Raw genomic sequence first — 24,283 nt, forward strand, 5'->3', positions numbered from 1 at the left:
GGTGTGAGATATTGAAAAATTATCAAATTAGAATTATTTTGTGGGTTGAATAAATTTGGAGAATTTTGAACTCAATCACTCAAAAAACTCTAAAAAAACTTAATCTAATGGGTCAACTCAATCACTCATTCAACTCGTTGGGTTATAGAAATTGAGAAGTTAAATCACATAACTCAAATTTGGTGAGTTAAATGAGTTGAATTTATTTTTTACATCCATAACCAACATGAAACTATAACTTTATTGAGTGCCTTATAATTCACACAAAACACTCATCTTTCATATTTTTCTCTTAATCAAAATCATAGGACTTGAATAAGGGCTGTACTAGGTTGTATGACGCTAACGACTACCAACTACCAAGTCATTAATCATTCCTTCCATTTCCCTTATTTTAGATAATAGGGATAATTGTACTGTCACATATAGGTATTTTAGCCATTTCCTTTAGTATAATAGCATGGTCATGTTTTTGAAGGGGAGGTAGACTTTCCACTCTTGAAACACATCTTGGAATTTTAGGCATTTCCTTTATTTTGTATTGCACAGGTTTACCATTACATGAACAATTGCAAAGATTAATCTTCAAACGTTGCAACGATATATTAGCCTTTTAAGGTATAGTAAACCAACAAATAAAATTGAAATCATTAAGGTCTCTCTTTGTGATGCATTTTCAATAACACACATAAGACTTGATCATTTCACAAGGTTTCGGGAGATTACTATACAACTTCACAAATGATTTCACCTCCATCATAATTCCAGCCATGCAGGATAACTCGAGGAGTGACACCCTGAGGAACGTCAAAAGATATATTTATAGGCAAGGTCTCTCCTGGGACTAGTGAAAAATAGTTATCAGAGTAATGAACCGGAAGAATTCTTGTGTCCTTCCCTTCCTCGTAGTCCCTCTTTGAAGTATGAACAGAAAAATGAAGAAAGAAAGCAACGCCTACATCAGGTCCATTTATTTCAGTAACTTTCAAACCATCACTTTTCCCAGAAAAACATTTATGTATCCTCTTGGACCCACCAGTTTCTTGTTCTATTCCAACCCCACAATCCAGAGTTTCCAATGAGTGTGTGCCATAAAAACCATCACTTAACCTACCTGTTGAACTTGTAGAGTCTGATCTTGTAGATGTGTTGGTCACAAGCACTTGAATATTATAAATGGATTCTTCAACTGAAACCTTCGATGTTATCTTGAGAGGTATTTTCTTCTCCCTATATGGCTCCAATAACTTGTAATCTCCACCAGAAAGATGCAACCAATAAAAGTTTCTGGATATAACTCTATTATCTGCCATGTTATAGAGTTTGAGAAGAAGAAAGTAGACTTGCTTTGGATCTTTTGACTCTGGATACTTCATCTTAACAATAGGTGCTACTTTTTTTGGCAGCAAAGAGAAATTTTCATGAACTCTGTAGTATGGGCATGTCCCGTCAAGATCCCACACTGAAGCTTCAATAGCGACATTAGACAATTCTTCTGATGTAGTATTAACAACCTGTTGTGGGAAGGAAGATAAAAGGATACAGAACCTTTAATGACCTACTCTTTCATAAGTGGACCATGCATAAATTGCAAAGAAAATTGTGAATCATACAGTTTTCACAATTTCTTGCACTTGTAATCTTTTTAACTCAATTTTAAACTTCATGAATGAGGGGAAAATATTTATCATATTGGTAAAATGGCATCTCTATTTTCATTAGCTACTCATAAAACTAGAACTTCATTTAGACACTTACCTCTATCAAATATGTAGCCAGATTAAGCTGTACATGAACTGGTTCTGCAGCACACCGACAACCATAGAAACCTGCCGTTTGATCAAGTAGATGATCATAAAATTGACCTCTCAGACCAGTCCAAGGATTTTGTGTCTTCCATATCAATACACCTGTATATTTACTCCACATGCGAGAAGTCCATCCCTCCAGAAGAGCTCTATATTGTATGTAGTTCACAAGTTGAGCCTAAAAAGATTATAGCATCAAAATTATACATCAACTTCAGAAAAAGATCATGAAAAATAGGACGATAAAAAATGCATTGCTAATGGTCAACAGAATGAAGGTTTCTACTTTCTCTTACCTTCAAACAAAAATCATCAAGGTCTTTAGCATCACCATAAAGTTGAATCTGATCATGAACCTTGGTTGGTTTTGAATAAGGAATATATTTATGGTATTCCCATATGGGATTTGGAACTTCTTCAACATAACTGTTTGGAAGCTTCTTAAACACTGGTATCTGCCATCCTTCTGAGGGCATTGTTGCTTTTATGGTAGCTGCAACAGGCATTCCAACAGAACCAACCTCTGGATTGAATCCATAATTATAAAAGTGATCCTTGAAGAAATCTTCAGGATTTTGAATTTCGTAAGGACCATCAGTGAAGTTCCCCTTCCCATCAGCAAACCCATCCCACATTGAACCTTGTATGTAAATGCGTGTGCCATCAAGATACTGACTGAAATCTGTTGACATTGGGAACCAGTCTCCTACAGGTTTGCTATTTTCATCCTCACTTTCAAAATAAGGATGAAGCCTCAGATCATTTTTAAGAGCAGCATTTATATCATCGGGTGGAACTTGTTCATTTCCCCCAACCCATAGGGCAAGACTAGGATGATTTCTTAGAAGCTTAACTGTGTCTCTTGCAGAAAACAAGAAAAGGTCATGGTCCAGTGGACCATTTGGATTGGACACTGGGACACCACGTCCATCAACATCCCCAGTAATCCAAAACTCTTGCCATACCTACAAAATTAAGCCAGCAACTAGATAAATTTTCAAAACCAATACTACCACTAATGTAGTATAAACATAAAGAACCTAAGATATTTTATGGGACCAAGGATTATCTGAAAAATCTGTCTAAGCTTCAAACAGGTTAAATCTTCAGTGACCATCTGGTCTAGCTGTAGCAGGAGTAGCACTTAAAAGTCACTTATCAGAAACACGGGATCTGGATATCCCAACATCATAAGTACCACATCTCATAATGTAAAGCAGCCATTCATTTAAAATCACTCTCATGAAACCCCAAACAAAATAACGTGTTTTAGAAAAAGAAGATTAGAATCAAATTCCTGCTTGCCCCGCATAGGACCCAAAAATTAAAGGAATAATAAATAATATTCAATAACAAGGATGAAGTGCTAAACCTGCTCTTAGCATGGTGATTGAGTCATTCAAATTAATACAAACTGCTATATCCACACAAAAGTACGCAGAAATCAGCACATAGCAAACCATGCATGCACACAACAGAACAGCAATAATGCAATAAATTCGTTAACAAATATAACAAAGGAAAAATACTGTGATAAAAACCTTGGGAGAACCACATGGCAAGAGCTAGCTGTTGTACATGGAAAGCCCAAGGCTTTATAAATCCCCCACCAAATTTCCATACTTTAAAGTGGGAATCAAGTCTCATACCTTGCAATTGGATCCCAACATGTTGACATGCAATTATAAGCAAAAGTAAGGGTATGGTAGCAAGTGCAGCTTACCAGAAGGCCATAACAATCACAGTAATGATAAAACTCTGGTCTTTCAGCCAGCCCACCACCCCAGCATCGAATCATGTTAAAATTCATATCTGCATGGAATTTGATATCTGTATTATACCGCTTCTTTGAGAGCCGCAGTAGTCCATCTGACAATATCCAGTTACCTCCTCGAATAAAAATTGGTTCTCCATTGACTTTAAATAACCTGCAAAATAAGAAGTATGCAACAAAACATATACAAAAACAGTTTAAAATTGAATTAATTCCTCTAAGTAAAAGATAGAAATTATAACATTGAAGCAATCTGAGAAATAACCATACCTTCCACCGGTAGCATCATCAATATGGCTCTCAATTTTGCGGAATCCAAAGTGATGGCTCCATGAATCAGATTCACCAAATCCTTTAACATCAATGCTAATAACAACATTGTACAAAGATTGCTTTCCCATCCCATTTGGCCACCATAAATTGGGATTGGAGAAGAAAAGCTGTTAATTCAGACCATTAGCACTTGAAAAAAAACATTGAAACTTAAACCCCCAATATATGCAAGATAACAGGATCAGTAGTAAAAGGATGATAGAAAATACTATCTAATCGGGATTGCATATGTCCAATGCAAAAAAGGGGGGCAGGGGGTGTCCCTATAATAACTTGGCTTCTTTAAATGCTTTGCTGTCAGCTTTGTTTCTTTGAATCATGCATATCAGCATAAACAGAAAAGAAAGATATTAAGTGATTAAGTAATAAAATACAAATTATGGATGTCAATGTCTTGACAATTTCTAATATATATTCATCATCTCCAATCATATCTTGACCTTTGCTCCTTTGATAAGTAAGGAAATGTAAGAGATCCATTTATTTTATTATTTAGGATATTTTGAACCTAAAACAATCAGCAGTATATTAATTAAACATTGTCTAGTTACAGCACAAGCTCAAGATATGATAGTAAACTTTAATTATGATTACAGTAAATTAGAACTATCTAAAAGTTAGACAAACACATGATGTAAGCCATATAGACAAACATGCACAAAAGCTGTCCAAGAACATTAACCAAGAGGATAGGGTGTGAAATTGAACAAATTTCTTAAAATTGCCAAATTTGTTGATCAAGATGTCTTGAATTAATAATTACGTTCTAAAAATGTGTTAACAGTCTAAGCATAATGAATTATGAATTATGAATAATGAATGCAGTCACTGACCTCAGGAAATGTATATTGCACCCGTGAGTTTGCCGGGATTGTGAGATCTTGAGTTTGAAGATGATGCTCTACTAAGCAAATGCTATCCTCAAGTTCTGTTGTCACTAGGACACTCAAAGAACACTCAGCAGTCAAGGAGCTCCTGTTTTCCAACTCAGTTGTTGTATGTAGATATGCCTTCTTATAATCATCAGAAAATGTTGAAACCAAGAGTGGATCAATTATTTTTACTGGCTGCACCAAACACAGACACTGACGTCATCCCACCAAGGAACAGCTGGAAGCACCATTGTCTATAAAAGAAAGAAAATTGACACTACAGAATGCTTGATCCGGTTTGTTGATTGTATGGACTGCATTAAAAGCCAAAATTAACATGGCAATTCTGATGTCTAGCTCATGCCTCAACAATATCCTGATTTTATTTTCCAGACATCTCAATGACTACGCAGACTATTTCATAAAGCCAAAATATGATTGGATTTGAATTTCAACATTATTTACTATGAACTACAAAAAGACTAGTTAGGACTCAGGACCAACAATGCAATAAACACAGAGGATCGAGTAGGGAAATGAAAGGCCTCCATAATTTGTCTCAGTGACAAACCCTTTAGTGATTAAAAAATAATAATAAAGACTTTGGGATGAACTAAAACAATTAATGCAACTCACCCCAGTAACAGAAATAGAAACCTCATCCCATATTCCAGTATTCCTATCCCTGCAATCATATTTAAACTTGCATTAGTCCTAATCATAGATACATTTTACTTTAATTGGCTTTTCCATTGTTCCTATTCTCTTCAAATTTCATACAGTCAATTGGTAATGCCCAAAATGCTCTAGAAAAAGAATGGCAGGTTTTTTAGTGCAAAGAATAAAGAAAAAATAAATATTATTTTTGGAACAGAAAGCCAATTACCACTCATCAATACAAGTATTAGCAATATCACCTTATAGGAGCCATCCAATCCCAACCTTCAACATACTGTGTAGTCACATCCTTTCCTATCTACAAAATAACAAGAGAAAATGAATTAGATATCCTGCACGCAATTGCAAGTATTGTTCCTCTTCCTCTTTCTCTGTAAGCCTAACTGATTCCTAAAGTTATGAAACAATTGCAATTCATATTTCAAGCTTTCATGTAACCGGGAGGTTAAGTAGCTGAAAAGGATAAAATTAATGGATCATAAGTATGAAGTTAATTTCCAACCTCATGATCACCGCCTTGTCCCCCCTCGGGAGGAATTCTCCCTGGATGATCCGGAGGATGAACAAGAACAGCAAGCAGGTTGGTGCCATCCGGATGAAGAATATTGGTGACATCAAGGGAGTGCCTTCGAAACATCCCTTTTGGTAGGATGATTTCGTGGCCATTCAAATACACATCAGCAGAGTAATTGATTCCACGAAAGTTAAGATCACAATGCTCATTGCTTGACTGCAAATGCAAAAAGGTCAAGTAATTAGTGGTATCCCTTCCATCAAAATAACAAACCACCATCGTTTATTCAAAAGCAGATTATTATTTAGATCCTGGCAAGGCTTTAAAAAGAGGTTCATAATCGTGATTGAAGCCGCAATATCAAAGTTTTTGGACTCTGCCACCGCAATTGCAGCTATATCAGGCACACTTATATTTGACTGCAATTTTTAGTAATATCGAAGATCATGACCAAACTAAAACCTTGGATACTCGATATCAGTCCTTATGTTTGGAAAACTAATTCACAGACATGAAAGCACAAAATATAAGCATAAGCAAAAAAGGGGAATATGAAATTAAAATGAACGGGTGCCACTTGAAAATGTAATCTAATTGTATACAATGTGTGAGAGAGCAACTCGAAGACGTACAAGCTTGCAATTAAAGGTTGTAAAGAACCAGAAGGTGTAATAGTCTCTTCCAGAATCAGCAATGTCAATGATGTGTTCATTTTGCAGTCCATAGAAAGGATCGGGCACGGCTTTGTTCTTCACCAAGGTCGCCAGAACACTGTTTGCGATTATATGGAATCAAGTCAATTATTTAAAGAGGAAGTAAAATAATAAAACTGTGAAATGGAAAATGTGATTACGTTCCAGGAACGAGAGCTTCCATCCATGGAGAAGTGGGGCCAGTTGGAGAGTGAGTAGTGGTGAGCTGGGTTCCGGTGAATTGGACCTCTGTGGACCTCGCCGCGACCCACCCGGAATCCAGCGTCGTCTTGCGGAGTTGCTCCGCCATCGGAAACCTCAGATCGCCGGAGAGGCTTCTTCCTCAATGGTCTTGTGACTCTAGTCCAAATTAACGCACACAAGAAAAGAAAGGGGACACTCACTTTATCTTACGTAACGTAACGTGACATAGGTAGCATTTTGGTCATGCCACGTATCTCATACACGTGGAATTCGCTGCCAGAGGAATGCACATGTGACAGAACCTATTACCTGCACACGTTATATTGGTCCTGAATTTGATGAATTTCTTAAATTATGTCCTAGTCTAACGAAAATTTAGTAATTTTATATTAATAAACTACCAATTTAATTCCAGAAACACCCAATAATTCATAAGCTTCTTTCTATCACAAACTATCCTGAACTTGTTGCATCATCACTGGTTACTGGTATGGTTATCATGTTAAAGCAAAATTCAAACTGACACTAGACAGTCTAGACTCAGGTTGATAAAGATTGCCTAACTCAGCAAGCATGCATCATTTGTAACTGCAAAACAAGCCTCTAATAATAATTAAGAGCAAGGTCTATATAATCAGAAATGGGCAGTTTTTTTTATATCTTTTTTGAGAGGGATAAAAATTAAAATAACTTCTTAACTTCAGTTGATGTGATGTTTAATATATTCTTGTTAAGGATTTTTTTTTTATCGTTTCATACATTTTCTTAATAATGTTATTGGTAAAAAATAATTTGTGTCAGAAATAGTGATTAATTTTTTATTAGAAATCATGACGCAAATCCCAATCACTTATATTAATTGTGATTGATATGTTTCATACATAATTTCACAAATTTTTAGTGGTGTGGTGTTTAAATTTGCTCAAGATTTTGACGAACGTTTAAAATAATTCTTAAATAAACAAATTTAACACATTATAATATTCGGACACATTCGAAACATTACACAACAATAAATTTTTCTTAAAAAAAATCATTAAAAAATTTACACATACATTTGTTTACGAACATGGTGTTGAGAGATGTTTGTACCTCATTTGCAATGGTATGTTGTGTTAGAGAGACGATAAATCTGATGGGTAATTTTCTCTGATATCTTTTAAAATATTGTGATTTTTTAATTAGATGATTCTTTTTTAAACTATATCATTATTGATGTGAAATATTAATTTACTTAACTTATCTTCCTGGACAACGTAACTAACTATTTTTAGATGGTGGTATGGTGGTGTCTGATCCATAAGAGTAAGTCATGGCAACAGCTTGCAATATTATATTTGAATATTTAATCTGTAACACAATGAAGTACGGTAGTAGCTAAAGCAGCTAACAATAATTTGAAAATTTAAACGGTAACAGAATGAAGATTAATTGCTTCTTATCTAATATATAGAGTATATATATAGCAACGAGACCCCAGCCTCATACATCATATATAGTATCAGTATTATAATTCTAATCTGGATAATAATTCCCCCTTGTAGGATCCTGGACCTTAATCTTCCAATGCCCATCAGACAAACTAGCATTCCTTGCTATCCTTCTCCACTTCACAATCCTTTCATTCATCTTCTCCGTGAGTTCACAATAAGCTTGCAACTCTTTTGGCATGGAATCATAACCTGCCACCACCCCCCGTGAGCCGAGTTACTCGCGAAAACATGGTGATCCTGTATGTCCCAGTTACAATCATAGTTCCTATAACACATCCACGGCTTCAAACCCAAGTAGTGTATGGTGTACACGTCATCAGGGAGCTCGTGCTTATTCCCATGCCCAGTACTACGAAAAGTCGTGAGCTGGTTCACCTTGGCCGGCAAACGGTGCCACCACGTGAAGATCTCGTTCAGAAAACCCTGGTCGCCGCCGTTGTAAGAACGCACCTTGGAAGTGATGTTCATCATTCTCTGGAACATGCATTGCGACGGCTCGATTACCATCAACCCCGAGTTGAATAACGTTTTCTCGTTAGGTGCTGCGGATAATTGAGGGAGCACGAATAAATGGTCGATGCTTCTGAGGAGTAAGAGGTTGGAGTCAATGAAGATGATTTTGTCGTAGGTTGTGAGTTGCCACATTCGTAGCTTGCTGGTTGTATGCACCCTTTTTGGCAAAGCGGCTTAGGATGCGTTGGATCTTCCATCCTGCGCTTTTAGACCCGTTGTGGATTGGGGACCGATTGATTTGTCGGCTAGGAGGATGAGATTGGTGTTTGGAAACATGGTCTGGTTTCGAAGGATGCTTTGAGCAAGTGTTATTGCACCACAAACATAAGCTTCTGAAGAGTGAAGAACGGTTACGTAGGCTTAGGCTAGCTTTGGAACGCGCGTAAGTGCCATGTCAATCCTCCATCCCTCTTCACCTGCAAATTAACCATTATCAACAATATGTGATCTTACATATATAACATGAGTTGGATAATTGAGAGAAAATAATCTCTAATATTAAAATTAACTTTCTAACTAATTAATTGGATAAAAAAATAAAAAAATATTGGTATTATAGGATTTATGATGTTATAAAAAGATAAATATAAAAAAATGACAAATGTTAGTAGAATGTTTTAAATAAGTGAAGGTTTATATACCATTTGCTAAAAAAATTAATGTCATGATAAAAAAAAGTTAACTAACTGAATAAATATTGTAATTTTTCAATTGAACTATAAAAAAATAAGTTTAAATATGATATTAGTTTTTTTTTGTGTATATATATATATATATATATATATATATATATATATATAGCAACATTTATTATTAGTCTTCCAAATAGTTTTTTTTTATCTAATCATGACTTAAAAAAAAAATTAAACATAGTCAATATAACTGCTGCTATGAGATGACATGCATCTAGCTAGTCATGTTATATTAACGATCATTTTGAGACATGAAATGAATGATATGTTACATGCATGCCACGTTAATAAATAATCGTAGAGATCATTAATAAAAAAAAAATACAATTAAAGGCAAAAAAAGAACCAACGGGCATAAGCGTTTGCTGCTTGAGGCTCCTTAAATCAGGCATGTACACCAAATAAACACAAGATGCACTTTCCTATGATCATTCTCTATCTTGGTCACCCACCCACTCTCTACAGCCAAATTAGCCACCAGCCAAACACATCCCTAATCCCACATGGAACTTTTGCCATCACAACATTGAGATCCCCATAATTCTGCAACGCCGGCATTGGCAAATTTGGGCACTTGGGTAGACCCCATTTCCCGTTTTCATCAATCCTTTCGGGAAAAATATCCTCCCATTTGAAATTCTTATCAACATGATCAAAATCTATAGATATAGTCTCTACTTGGGAGTGAAGTGCATCTAATTGTTTTAATATGTTACCATCCACTCTAGCATCGATATTAACGAGGCCTACCGTAATTTTGTTTTTGTTATTGATGATACCTTTTGCTATGACATCAAACCAAACGGGTCTTGGTCTTGGTCTTGGCTTCGGGTTCACCTCAAGCATTTTGGTGACTCTTTTGTGCTTATCAGAAAGTACAAAGAACAAGAAGGGTAGGGACACGAGTAGGAGACAAATAAGAAAACGCTTTATTCTTGAATGAGATCGAGAAGGAAATTAAGGACTTGTTAGAAACCATTTCTTTTTCTTTTTCTTTCTTTTTGAATTTAGTGATCGTGGTTTGGGTTGGTGACTATTTGACAAGATGGCTCCATGAGGAAAGGCATAATTATAGTCAGCAAGTTTTAAATGATAGTGCTGCATTATATTTAATGATTTACTATATGGTTGATATAACTTATTATAGTATCAATTAATTAAAAAATATGTTTAATTATTATAAAATCTAATAAAGATAAATTATGATTAAAAGTGATAATGTAAATGCGGTAAAGAAAATAATAATATAAAAATATTTTATATTATAAATACATAAACTATTTATTCTTTATTCTAAGAAGAAAAATAGACTATGCATTATAATATAAAATTATTTTATATTATTATTAAATTATAAATAAATCATAATTTATGATAAATTTGTTAAATTTTATAAATTTATTTTAAAACTCATACAATCTATGATTAAATGATATTTTAAAATTACTTTATATTATATTGCACCACCATTGAACTGTTGTTCTATTTCATTTTGAATTTTTATGATATGTACTATTTGTAGGGATGAATGAGAATTATTATTAAGAAATTTTGAATAACACCTTCTAAACTCTTTTATACAAACATGTTCATTGGTTAAAATTTATTATAAATAAAAATAATAAGTCTCACATTTATTTTAATTTTGTAATTTTTAATAAATTGTAACCAATAATATGTTAGAAAGAGTATATTAAAGGATGTGTTACTACTTATTATCACTTTTTAAATTATTAAATTTGTTCTTTTGACTATTTTTAATTAAGTAAAAATAAACAATTTATATTTTCATATAATGATTTAAAAAAATAGTTTTTTTTATAATAAATGTAATTGAATACTAATTAAAAGTCAACATGATTTTTCAAATCAAATTTATTCAAAGTATTTAATGCATGTTATTAAATTCTCTTGACTCAGAACGTTACTTGCCACAACTTGATAATTATTTTCTCCATTCCTTTTTATTTGTCATATTTAAAAAATGTTTCTATTTATTTATCATTTTAAAAATTTAAGATAATATTATTTACTTTTTTTTGTCAATTAAATCCTTCATTTCCACCTAATTTTTAATTAATTAACATGTTTATTTATTGTGGAGTGTAATGGTATAGTGTTCGGAGAATTCTTATGTCGTCAAGGCAGGCCAAGTGCAGCATTCAAACAAGATTGTTGAGGTTAGAAAATAGACATGCGGATATCGGTGTTTCCATTCATTTGTACGATGTAGAACAAGTACATGACTTTTGTCATGGATGACAAAAAATTCCTTATTTTTAGAGGCCGGAGTACAGTTGTGCAGCTTAGGAGCTTACATCAAGGCATAGTGTTGTTGGTTTTGCTATTACAGATAAGAATATTTTTCATGTTCTTAAGTTTAATAGACCAGATTATACATTCTTTCATGTAGATGAATGCTTAAAAACGGTTTTTGTTTCGGTGTTGGTGAATGATAGCTTAACTATGGGGTAGGTTGAGGTTTGTTCTATAAGCTATTCCAATATATTATTTATTCCTATTTAAAGCTCATATTCTCATAAAGACTCCCGCATCAGGAGCTTGAACTTGGTCATGGAAAAGGACATTGTTTAGGTGGGAAGAAGAGTTGGTGCAAACACTTCAACAAGAGATGAGTTCAACCAATCTTTAAAGATTGGTACAAGGTATATCAGATAAATGGAGGTGGAAGAAAGAGTCTACTGGAATATATACAATTAGATCCACTTATAGGGTGCTCATATATGGAGGGTATATAGGGTGAGGCAACAAATAATGGAGGAATGGTATGGAATAAAGTGGTCCTATTAAAAGTGACTGTGTTTGCATGGAATCTGATACAAAATACAATCCTTACAAAACAAAACCTGTGATGGGGGAGAATGTGTGGTCTGTACAGTTAGAATGTTCGATAAATAATTTATATTTGATATAATGTTATTTTAATTATTGTTAATTTTTTTTAAAAATATTAAAAATCAAGTTAGAACTAAATATAGTAGAGAGAGATAAGAGGTTAAGAAAACTATATAAAAGTGTCACCGCCTAATAAAAATAGTTAAAAACACTCATTAAAAAGTGGTAGCTAAAAATACTCTCAGATCATTATTATAATTTATATAGAGTGATGTTCTTCATCCTTACCTTTTTTTTTTTAATTTAACGTTAAATGTGAAGTTCTTATTAGAATACTTAGAAAAAAAGAAAATAGAAAGTCAGAATAGAAAATAATTTTTTTAAAAAATTACTTGACTTAATTTCTCCCACAAAAGTTGATACACAGAAGGGAATGAAAATGTTATAGGTTTCATTCTCCCACTAACAAAAAAATTATTCTTTTAAAATTACTTAACTTGATTTCTCCGTAAGAGTTGATACAGAAAAGGAAATAAAAATATCATTGAGTTTGATTCTCTGGCTAAAAAAACTAACCATTAAGAATGGCTATCTAAGAAAAAAAAAGTTGATATCCGATTCATTTTATACAAGTTACTTGTAAGTTGTAACTACATGACTTTTTCGTCATTCCCATGGCATGATGCATTTTCACCCAATACTTAGCAGAATTTAGGATGTGTATTATGCGAATGAAACTTTCACATATTGATCGTAACGTGTGACATGTGAAAAGAAATTAAATACTTCTAACAACCATTCTCCTAACAACCACAATGTTCCAGGGTTTCCCTTCATTTCCGCAGTTCTCAATCTCTCCTGGGTTGGGACTAGATCATGGTCGTGGGTGAGGATTCTTACGAGTGTGTAAAAATTAGTTTGGTAAAAAAAATTGAACTAGTTTTAAAATATTGATTTTATATTTTATATCTAAATAGTTAAATTAATTTAAAGTCTGGTTCAAAATTGAACTAGTTTTAAAATATTGATTTTAAACTGAACTGATTTTTAATCATTTTTAAATTAATTTTAAAGGTTGAAACAGTTTTGAATTAAATTTTGAACAATTTTTTTCAAAATAAAAAATATTTAAATAACCGAACTAGTTTTATAAAAACAATCCAATCAACCAAATTGATTTTATAAAATAGTATATTCATTTTTTTTTGAACTAGTTCAAAAGAACCAATCCAATTTTGTTACAATTCGGCTCAATTGGAACCAATTTTTTTGAACACCCTAGACAACCGTGTGTAGCTCTTAAGTCCGAACATGGTGGCACGCACGCACTTACATTGCTAATTTTCAACATTAATTATCATCAGATGTATATGATATACTACTTTATATTTGTCCTGTTGTGTTCACATTAGTAAAAATTATTTATTTATCAGGATATTCGATTTTGTATGTAAAATTAATAATCTTTGATTCAGCAAATTAAAAGATATATCTGATATCTGACTAGGCACAAAAAAATACTACTACTTTATACCTGAGGCACTTTACTAAGTATTGAACGTACACTGTTGTGCCCAAATTGGCCCAACCTGATGGAATTGCTTCCCTTTTTTTTATCTAAACATATATGCGCAATATTTTTTTTTGGTGTCGTATCTCCGACCCAAAGGAAGGAATACACTTTTTTTTTTTTTTTTCTTGATATTCATTGAGAAAGAAACAAAAGCAAACACCTCGAATGTTCTCTACCATTAATTCTAGAACAAATCTTACACTATAAGTAGGAGTTGTTGCAAATTTTACAGGTACCATAGCAATGCCTACTATGCTAGAGTAGGAGGAGTAATCACAGAGGAGATGAATAGGATGGAGTTGGAGATTTTGTTTAATTTGGAATTTAGACTCTTCGTGACAACAGATTTGTTCCTGAAATATTGTGGGAAGCTTGATAGGGCGGTTGAGTTGTCGGAGAGTACTAGATTCGTTGCTCCCATTAGTCGTCAACCAAAGTAAAAAATGACCAACATAGATGAAAAATCAATGATTTTTTTTAATGGATGCTAAATCAATGAATGAATCGAGGTTGAGCAAGTTGTATTTTTAACCTTGGCGGGAAGCTTCACCGAGAGATGTGAAGTATGCTTAAAGATGGTGATAGAACTTGAAGACTTTAGTTTTGATGTTAACTTCAGACTTATTGGGATGGGTTGGGTTTTCTTGTTTTTCTGTTTATGACATGAAACATTCTTGATATGTGCCTACAAAAAATATATTTAAAAATTAATAATTGATACAAGTGATAACGACTTGTATTTATTATTCAAGTGGTTTAAAATTTTTATCTTGATTGATTATTAAATATGAAATGAATTATGTTAAAAAAAGAATATTCATCTTGTTTGTTTAACATCCTTGACGGAATAATTTCTTATCAATATCATAATTAAAAAAATATGTATTTATAAAAAAATTGAATATAACTTATAAAGTATAAAGTATCTAAAAGTGTGTTTGAATTCAACATTGTGTAGAAAAAAAGAATTCAACATTTTATCCTTTATCTTAGTTTGATAAAAATCTTATACGCCAATATCTATTTTTATTTGGAAAAATTCGTTTTTATCATTAGAAAGAAAAAAAAAGGAAAATCTTTAAAAATATCATTATTTTACTTTAGTTTCGGCCCAACTCAAATCTTAAATCCAATAAAAAAAAAGAGTACCCAAATATGAATTAGGATCCACCACCCTACCCGATCCATAACTCATTGACCCGTGCATGGTCTCAGTAATCAAACCCTTATTCTCATAGCTCTTACCGCGTTCTTCACTCTGCCACCGCAAACCCTTCCTCACAGCACTCATCGATTCTTTTGGTGCCTTATTTGTCTATTCGGCAAGTAATTTATTCTTTGTTGCGGTTATTGCATTATACAAGTTCAATTCCAATGTATTCTCTATGTTACTTGAATACTCGTTGCTAGCACTCGGAGGTCTCGTCTTTCTATGATAAACTGCAAACCTATTTATGTTGAATTATAGGTTTATCATTAATGTTTGCTTGTTTGTGAATGGTTTTCTGGTTTTTTTTTTAAAAAAAATTTAAGAACAAATGTGTATGTTAGTTCTCTTATAGTTGTGCTTGTGAGGTGTTAACTTGAAATTTGAACCAAGTTATGGCATGTTCCTACTGTTGAGCGTGTCTTGGTATTTGAACTGAGATATTCTTCTAAAGTCATTGATACAATGAAATTGATTTGTGTGGCTAGATATTGCCTGTTAGCTGGTTTGGGAATGACATTGTGTTGCTCTGGATGGTTTATTTCCACTCTTTTTATGACTAAATAATGTCTCATTCCTTGCATAGCGTACTTTGCCCCTTAATTTCGGGCGGATGCTGAATACTGCAGTTTGTTAATTTTACCTGTCTTTACTCGTGACATATTCAGGTTGAAGTTGAATAATAGAACATTCCATGGCTGAAGAAATGAAAATGGTAGAACCTGGAAGAGGTAAGAGGAAGTTTTTCAAAACGCAAGGCCATAAAAAGTCAAGTAAGAAAGCAAAAGTGATGCCACCACAACATGGACAAAAGAAAGTTAAAATAGACAAAAAAATGAAGAAACTTTTCCGCAAGCGAGCACGGGAGTATAATTCTGATGATGAAGAAGATGATGAGGCCACTGTCCCTGCTACCTTAGAGCCTAAAAGTCTGGCATCTATCACCAATAAAAGAAATGACAAGGATGGCATAGAAAGTGAGGATAGGTCTGAGGATGAAGGAGCTGCTGGACCACAAAAAACATGGAATAAGAATGCTACTGATATGAATTATCATAGCTCTGATGATGAAGGGGAAGATGATGATGAAATTCAGCCAGGAATTACAAAATTCACGGAAGGATGTAGAGCATTCAAGATGGCCTTTAGGAATCTTATGAAGAAGAGTGTTCCTGACGACATGTTGGTAAGTTAGGTGATCATACAACAAGATTATGTTTATACGGAACATTGGGAAACTCGTTTTTTTAACACTTGGATAATTTGTAGGGTCCAATATTGTCAGGGCAAAGGAAACTTGTTGTAGATAAACTTGCAGAAGAGGAAGCAGAACGCAAGGTCAAGGGAGAGGCCAAAAAGGAAAAGCAGATGGTAGTTTTAAATTTCAAGTTGACTGATTTTAATGTTATTCAAAGTAGTATTGTCAATTTATTTGTATCCTCAGTTATTGTCACCCTTAAGTCTTGTATAGTAATCTTATTGCTTGTTACAGTTGGCAGAAAAGGGGCATGTCAAACCTGCTACTTACTTGGATTCACATGAAAAGTTTTTAATAAGTGTTGCTACAAAAGGAGGTAAATGATTTGGATTTTCTTTTAAAGAAAAATCTATGGCCTTTTATTCTTTTTGATGACTTGCATTTTCCTGTTACTGATTTGGACTATTGTCATGACCATGCATCAAATTGGATTACTTTCAGTGGTCAAGCTGTTCAATGCTGTAAGTTTTCACTTACATTTTACTAAATTTTGGTTTCTTCCTAGAGTTTCTACCCATGTCTCTTTGCTTCTTTGTATCTCTATCATTATTGAACGGGAGATTTTGTTCACACCTGTTACAGGTCAATAAGGCACAAACTGCTCAGAGGGGGCTGGACCCCTCAAGGACTAAAGATGCAAAAGGTTAGTTGTTTAATGCTGTATTTCCTAGAAAAACATTCAGAATAGTTTTTTTTTTATTATTGTTACTAGAGGGAAGAGATATATTTTAAGTAAAAATATAATTAAAGAAGAACAAAAAGTTGGGAGGTTAAATTTAAAAAATAAATGTGATTGGAAAGAAAGAAACTGACAATATAAGAGTAGTGGTAGTTGCTGTAGTTTAAAAGAGAATAGTGGAAGTTTAAGAAGGGTGCAAGGGTAAAATTGTTTTATGAAATGTGTACACCAAAAGTGGGTATCCCCTTTATTATTAGTATAGATTATGAGGAGGAATCAAGTTACTCCAAGAGTACTTCTAAAAAATGTATGCCACATCCTCACTATTCATTTCTTGAAATCTAATGGTTTTAACGAGTAACTACACTTAACCTTTATTTTAAAGTTACTAGGGATGGGGAGTAATTCTTTTAAAGTTACTCTTGAAGTAACTTGATCCCCCCTTTATTATTATTATTATTGTAGTACTACAATTAGGGATGGAAATGAGCCAAGCCGCTTGTCAAGAGCCTATGGCTCGGCCTATTTAAGGCTCGGCTCAGCTTGGCTTGTTTACTATAAAGGTCAAGCTCAAGTTTTTTAAAAAGTTTTTTTAGATAAAAAGGCCAAAGCCAAACTATAGAAAAAGCTTGTTAAGCTGGGCAAGCCGGCTTGTTTAATTAGTGATAATAATAATAATAACTATTATCTATACTATTCTTATGGCATTATGAATCACAGGATGAAGTGATATAAAGTGTTTAGAGAATTCACTTGCATGTGAAAAATTTTTAAAAAGAAAAAGACTCAAGTTAAATTCAGACAATTCAAATATTTTTATTTGGTTATATTAGTATAAATCATCTCTAATCCATATATTTTTTAATATTATGCTCTTTTTTTTTCATTTTCTTTTGATATACTTTGTGTTTTAATAACTTGAATTCAATATGATTTTGTTTATCAATTATTTTTGGATTTGTACATTACTTATACGAAATTTTATAAGTTTTTTTTTAATTAGTATTTCACTAGGTTTTAAAATAATTAATTGGTTAAAACTTAAAAGACGTCTTTAAGCAGGTTTTTAAATAGGCTCGTAGGCCAAGCCAGACTTTTATGTAAGTCAAACTGAGTCTTTAAAAAAAGCCTATGACAAGTAATGAGCCAAACTTAAGCCTTGCATATTCAACTCAAGCCGAGCTCAAGTCTAGTAAAGCTTGACTTGGCTTGACTCATTTCCACCCCTAACTACAATACATATATTATTGATTCTCTGTTCACTTTATTCTTTTGTTCATTCCTATCCGTTCTATTTTCTTGGATTGTAACATTTCAATCTTCGTAATGACTAATGTGTGCATAATTCTAATTATCAAATGTGTATCTGCCAGAGATACGAAAACGGACGAAACAAGCCTTCTTTTCAGAGTTAGGGAAACCATCATTGCCTGCAATTGGCACCACTACAAAGGTGATTTACTACTGCCCATTCTATTTTTGTGTCAGTATTGGCTGGGTCGTAGCTAACAATTCAATAATTTCAGTTTTACCAGTTCACCCTTTTGTATTTTATTATTGTTAGCAGCAAAATCCTGAATATGGAAAAATTCTAAACATACTATTGTTGGAGTGGGTTTAACCAGTAATGCTAAATATATTATTATTTGGTCTTCCATTTTGAACTTTTATATTTTATCCAGTCTCCTAAAATTGTCAAACTGGTTAAATTTGGTTTTGAAACAGTGCCTTCACATTTTTTATTAGAAGAACTGATACATGTTTTAGATCTATAATACCTTGTTTAGCTACCATACACATTTTTTTTTTCTCTCAATAAATTATAACAAATGTATCTTAATGAGGTAGCCTCCCTGTGTTGTTAAATTATCAAAGTGTTTGGATTTTTTTATACGCAGGCCAAGGAAAGCACTGATCGGGTAGAAGATGAACAACCTGCTTGGGCTCCATTACGAGATAACTATATGCTGACAAGTTCAAAACTAAAGGATTGGGACAAAATGCCTGTAAGTAACCTTTGAAGTTGTATCTACTTTTATGCTACGCAGGTAGCTTGCACTAATCATTTTGCATTCCTACAGGATAAAAATGTATCAGATGACATGGGAAAAACTTCTGAAGATAGTAGTTCAGATGAAGATTAGTATTTTAGAACTCAAGCAAGCAGAATTGAGATATTCATGGTTGGACAATCTGTCAGATTTTTAATATTGGTACTGTTCTAGTTATTGGCATAGGAGTATCTTATCCATACATTTTACTGCCAATGGTGTACTAATACGAGCAATGAATCATTGGTATGAAATTTAAAATATTAGAGATCTGTTTTTCCTATTCCATTTCTCTTCAATAGGTTAGAAAAGAATGGACTAGTGACGAAGTTGCACGCTGATGGGCTAAAATTTGGTATGCATCACCCATTACTGAATAACATTTACTGAACATGTTGAATAAGGTTTTCTGTCTTTTCTTTCCCTATTACATTAGGAATATGATTATCTCCAGTAATAGGACTTTTTCTATTTTCATCTACAAGAAAACCGGGGCAAAAACACCAAAAGGGGCCCCTTTTAGAAATTATTTACCAAAAAGGGGCCCTTTTGAAATTATTTTCGGAGGGGGTCACTTTTTTTATTGCAAAGCGCCCCCCACCCCGGCGCCTCCACTGTGCACGCGACACGTGGTACAGGGAGGTAGCGCCCCTGCACCAGGCGCGACGGGTAGCGCCCAGGGGTCAGGCGCGACCCTAGGCGCCTAGGGACCAGGCGCCTGCCCCCCCCACACCCCCCAGCCCCTTCCCACACCCCCCCAGCCTCTTCTTCTCACACCCCCCCCAGCCCCTTCCCACACCCCCCAGCCTCTTCTTCTCACACCCCCCCCCAGCCCCTTCCCACACCCCCCCCCCCCGAAAATTCTATATTTTTTATATTGTTTATCAAAAATTTAAATTTTGTTTCATTTTTGCTATTTGTATTATTTGTTATTTTTTTATATTCCCCCAACCCAAAATTTCAATAAGATTATTTTTTATACACTCTAAATTGTATATTTTTTAATTTGTTTATCAAAAATTTAAATTTTTTTCATTTTTATTATTAGTATTATTTGTTATTTTTTTATATTTTATTATTCTCTCTTTTTGAAGTATATATAAGTACATTTTCAATAAAATACATTTTCACCTAAAATACATTTTGAAATCCTAAAATGTTTTAAAATGCTTCTTGATTTGGTCAATTCTTTTTTGATTTGGCCATTAAATTACGTAAGAGATCACTTTTGATTTATGTGTCATTAACATTATGGTTATTTATTTTTATTTATTTTAAAAGCATTGCACAATAAATTGAAACGTTGAAGTGACAATAATATTAAATTAACATGAAATAAAATCATACAAAGTAGAAGACAATATGAAACACATGGAAAAAAATAATACAAGGTACATGAAAATGTTAAACCATGCGGAAAAAATGTAAACTCATTATTAATCAATCATCACTATGTCTGTGATGCCGCGACGAAGTTCCACATGGCCGGTCCCAATTTCTAGCTGCTCTATCAGGATTTCTTCTTCTAGGATTCGCCCTTTCATCCACTTGGTCAGCCTCGACAGAGAAATCATGACGTAAATCGACCCCTAATAAGTCGTCCATGTCGGGTATATCTCCAGGTACATTCCACGGACCAGCAAGTGGGGCATTTGGGGTCGATACTTGACCACTTTGGGTAAATGAAGGAGTTTCCGTTGAAGAAGGAGAGGACCCAAATATGCCTGCAAAACTATACCCTGGTTGAAAATCATGTGGGTATGAATACATCGGCGGCATCTGAGACGGTTCTTGGGTGAATGCCGGCGGTGTGTAATACATTCCATGTTGTCGTTCTGGCATCGGAGGCAAACTATATGTTGCTGCATCAACAGTTTCCCGACGTCGCGCTAAGCCTCGAGTCTCCACACTTTGCCGTAGTATATTAAACTGTTGATGTTCAAATTGTGGCTGAGAAGGGGGAGCATCTTCATGTGCCTCAAGTATCCTATCCTCTTCCTCAGACAAAAGAGTGATCTTCTCGATACATGGCAGTAAATCGTCAAAAGTAGAAACCCTTCTCCCAACAGGCGACACCATAAAATGTAGTGTTTCGGCGATTTCACCCTGCATAGAAAATAAATGAATAGTTATTAAAATAATCTTAAATAAGCGCAACATTCTTTTCTAAATTATAATGGACAATGTATACCAATAGTCCTCTTCTTGCATGTTTTGGGTCCACATACACTTTTGTTTTACGCCTGTACCACCTCATATATTCAGAGTTCAGACCGAGGGTCCCTGTTTGTGGCGGCGTCTGCTCTACTCTCCTTTCATAGCGACTATTCCATTCATTAAGCGCGGGTTGCATTAGTCGCATCCATGTTTGTGGCGGCGTCTGCTCTTCTCGATACAAACAAACACATAATTTAAATTTTCTTCACATTGAGTGAGGAATTTTTTTACTTAATTTTCAGAAAATATATATATATTTTTTTCTCCATTTCAACAATTTCAAAAAAATAATTTCTACACATTGAGAAATTTTTTTTCTTCATTTTCAGAAAATATATATATATTTTTTTGTCAATTTCAACAATTTCAATATATATATATATATATATATATATATATATAATAAAAATTAATTTTTACACATTCAGAATTTTTTTTCTTCATTTTCAGAAAATATATATATATATTTTGTCAATTTCAGCAATTTCAATATATATATATATATATAATAAAAATTAATTTTTACACATTCAGAATTTTTTTTCTTCATTTTCAGAAAATATATATATATATTTTGTCAATTTCAGCAATTTCAATATATATATATATATATATATATATATATATAAATTAATTTTTACACAATCAGAATTTTTTTTCTTCATTTTCAGAAAATATATATATATATTTTGTCAATTTCAGCAATTTTAATATATATATATATATATATATAATAAAAATTAATTTTTACACATTCAGAATTTTTTTTCTTCATTTTCAGAAAATATATATATATATTTTGTCAATTTCAATAATTTCAATAAGCATATATATATAATAAAAAATAATTTCTTCACATTGAGGATTTTTTTTCTCAACTTTCAGAAAATATATATATTTTTTTCCTCAATTTCACAAATTTCAGAAAATAATATAAGAACACGTATATATATATTTTTTTATATATAATAATAATATGCCTTTCTTTTTTAAATACGCATAATAACATTATTACAGTAATATTTATTATGAATCTTAATTAAATTTATATTCTAAAAATTAAAACACAAATAAACAATTTGTTATATAATTAATAAAAAATAACTAAAATAATAAACAAATTAAACTAACAGCAATTTGTACACAAGATGACCACCTGCAAAAAAAAAAAATACAACAAATAAAATATAACAATTTATAAAAAATAAATAAATTTGAAATAATTAAAAAAATCACATACCAGCAACTTTGGGGGAGAATGGAAGCAAAAATGGAGTGTTGGGAGGGGGGGGACAAGCTTCAAACAGAGAGAATTTGGGGGAGAAGGAGGGAGTGGGGTGAGGGGACCACGGGGTGAGGGGGGGACCAGAGGGGTTGGGGTGGGGTGGGGTGGGGGCGGGGGGGGGTGGGGCTTTAACGTTGGCTGGGGGGGGGGTGGCGCCTGGTCCCGAGGCGCCTAGGGTCGCGCCTGGTGCAGGGGCGCCACCGGTCGCGCCCAGTGCCAGGGCGCCACCGGTCGCGCCCAGTGCCAGGGCGCTACCCGTCGCGCCTGGTGCAGGGGCGCTACCTCCCTGTGCCACGTGTCGCGTGCACAGTGGAGGCGCCGGGGTGGGGGGCGCTTTGCAATAAAAAAAGTGACCCCCTCCGGAAATAATATCAAAAGGGCCCCTTTTTGGTAAATAATTTCTAAAAGGGACCCCTTTTGGTGTTTTTGCCAGAAAACCGGATATTGTATTGAAAGCTAGGAAAATATCCTGCATAGTCAAATTTCAAATTCCTCCTCTGTAGTTTCAAAGATAATTCATTGGCGTCTTTGAATGGAAATGCACTTCAATTCCCTTCCCTAACTCACTCTCTAGTCCTCTCAACCTGCATCTACTTCTAGGGAAACACTTATTATATTATTGGAATTTTGAGGTCTAAAGATTTTTTTTACCTACAATTTCATTCTAACTATTATCATAGTGATGGTTAAAAACCCTTACAATCTAAATTAATTATTTTAGTCAGGGTGACCACATAGATCAGTGTGCCAGCACCTGAAAAAATAGAGTGACAACATAAAAATTAAGTGCATTGTTGATCGGATTGAGTCACACAATTTGTCAGAGTTATCGATTTTTCAAAAAAATCAGTCGATTTATACTGGATCATGCCGAGTTGATGGCATGCCCAATAGTAAGAGGCTCAAATCGACTATCCACCGGTTTCCGGTCAGCATTTCTTGTATAGGTTATTATTTTAGTTATAACTAAAATATATTTGAGGTATGTAAAGTTTGAAAAGTATTTATTTTATTTTATAAAACTTTTTTGTATTAATTTAGTTTATGTAAAAATAAAATATATTTTTATTAGTTTTCAGTGATAATTTTATTAAATCAACAAAGTATTTTATTTTTACATGAATCAAATTAATACTAAAAAAATTATTAAAATAAAATTAATAATTTTTAAATTCAATAGGGACTTCAATCATATTTTATTCTAAAATTAATTATTTTGAAATGCAAACACTAACGCTATTAGTCTTAAAAAATCACTCTTGAAATATTTAGTAAAAAAGTTTTCGATAATTAGTGTTAATCTGAAGGAGGAAATTTCACATTTAAAGGAGTCAAAAGAGAAATTTTAAATCATAAAAGACCAAAGGGTTACTAAAAACATAAAGGAACAAATTACTATTTTAGTGACAAAATCAATTGGATTTTGAAAAATCTGCCTTAAAAATTATTTGTACCAAAATTTATGATCCTTAACCACGGAGAACACTTTTTTACATTGTAAATTTGTAATTGCATGGAAATGAAACTTTGAAAATTATCCTTATAAAATAATTATTTAATTTATAATTTATAAAAGTAAAAAAT

General features: G+C 33.3%; 2 protein-coding genes and 1 pseudogene across 3 annotated transcripts; 1 reads left to right on the plus strand and 2 right to left on the minus strand.

Annotated features, from left to right (window-relative positions):
• Window positions 1-578: 578 nt before the first annotated feature.
• LOC114407611 (mannosylglycoprotein endo-beta-mannosidase-like) lies at window positions 579-7,080 on the minus strand. Its single transcript, XM_028370787.1, has 11 exons — window positions 6,833-7,080; window positions 6,612-6,750; window positions 5,968-6,195; window positions 5,705-5,763; window positions 5,424-5,472; window positions 4,749-4,982; window positions 3,853-4,022; window positions 3,532-3,736; window positions 2,105-2,773; window positions 1,759-1,986; window positions 579-1,514 (listed from the first exon to the last, which is right to left on the minus strand). The coding sequence occupies exons 1-11, from the start codon at window positions 6,979-6,981 to the stop codon at window positions 726-728; spliced, it is 2,919 nt and encodes a 972-aa protein (XP_028226588.1). The 5' UTR covers window positions 6,982-7,080; the 3' UTR covers window positions 579-725.
• Window positions 7,081-8,390: 1,310 nt separating this feature from the next.
• Window positions 8,391-9,965, minus strand: LOC114405334 (annotated as a pseudogene).
• Window positions 9,966-15,181: 5,216 nt separating this feature from the next.
• LOC114407612 (RRP15-like protein) lies at window positions 15,182-19,600 on the plus strand. 2 transcript variants are annotated; one of them, XM_028370788.1, is made up of 9 exons: window positions 15,182-15,324; window positions 15,878-16,395; window positions 16,479-16,580; window positions 16,702-16,783; window positions 16,909-16,928; window positions 17,050-17,110; window positions 18,520-18,599; window positions 19,045-19,152; window positions 19,228-19,600. In XM_028370788.1, exons 2-9 carry the CDS (start codon window positions 15,904-15,906, stop codon window positions 19,288-19,290), a joined length of 1,008 nt encoding a protein of 335 aa, XP_028226589.1. In that variant the 5' UTR covers window positions 15,182-15,324; window positions 15,878-15,903; the 3' UTR covers window positions 19,291-19,600. The 2 variants fall into 2 exon arrangements, with proteins under 2 accessions (XP_028226589.1, XP_028226591.1); XM_028370790.1 differs by having other exon boundaries at window positions 15,193-15,328.
• Window positions 19,601-24,283: the final 4,683 nt, after the last annotated feature.

Source organism: Glycine soja, chromosome 3 (genome assembly GCF_004193775.1).
Source record: "Glycine soja cultivar W05 chromosome 3, ASM419377v2, whole genome shotgun sequence".
NCBI classification, from domain to species: domain Eukaryota; kingdom Viridiplantae; phylum Streptophyta; class Magnoliopsida; order Fabales; family Fabaceae; genus Glycine; species Glycine soja.

Bases quoted from the DNA above. Each gene is read 5' to 3' on its own strand.
- LOC114407611 (XM_028370787.1), bottom strand. From the start codon at position 6,981: ATGGCGGAGCAACTCCGCAAGACGACGCTGGATTCCGGGTGGGTCGCG. The intron at 1,987-2,104 runs GTAAGAGAAAGT...TAATCTTTTTAG, and splicing joins TTGATGATTTTTGTTTGAAG to GCTCAACTTGTGAACTACAT. The intron at 1,515-1,758 runs GTAAGTGTCTAA...TTCCCACAACAG, and splicing joins TGGCTACATATTTGATAGAG to GTTGTTAATACTACATCAGA.
- LOC114407612 (XM_028370788.1), top strand. From the start codon at position 15,904: ATGGCTGAAGAAATGAAAATGGTAGAACCTGGAAGAGGTAAGAGGAAG. The intron at 16,784-16,908 runs GTAAATGATTTG...GATTACTTTCAG, and splicing joins AAGTGTTGCTACAAAAGGAG to TGGTCAAGCTGTTCAATGCT. The intron at 17,111-18,519 runs GTTAGTTGTTTA...TGTATCTGCCAG, and splicing joins AAGGACTAAAGATGCAAAAG to AGATACGAAAACGGACGAAA.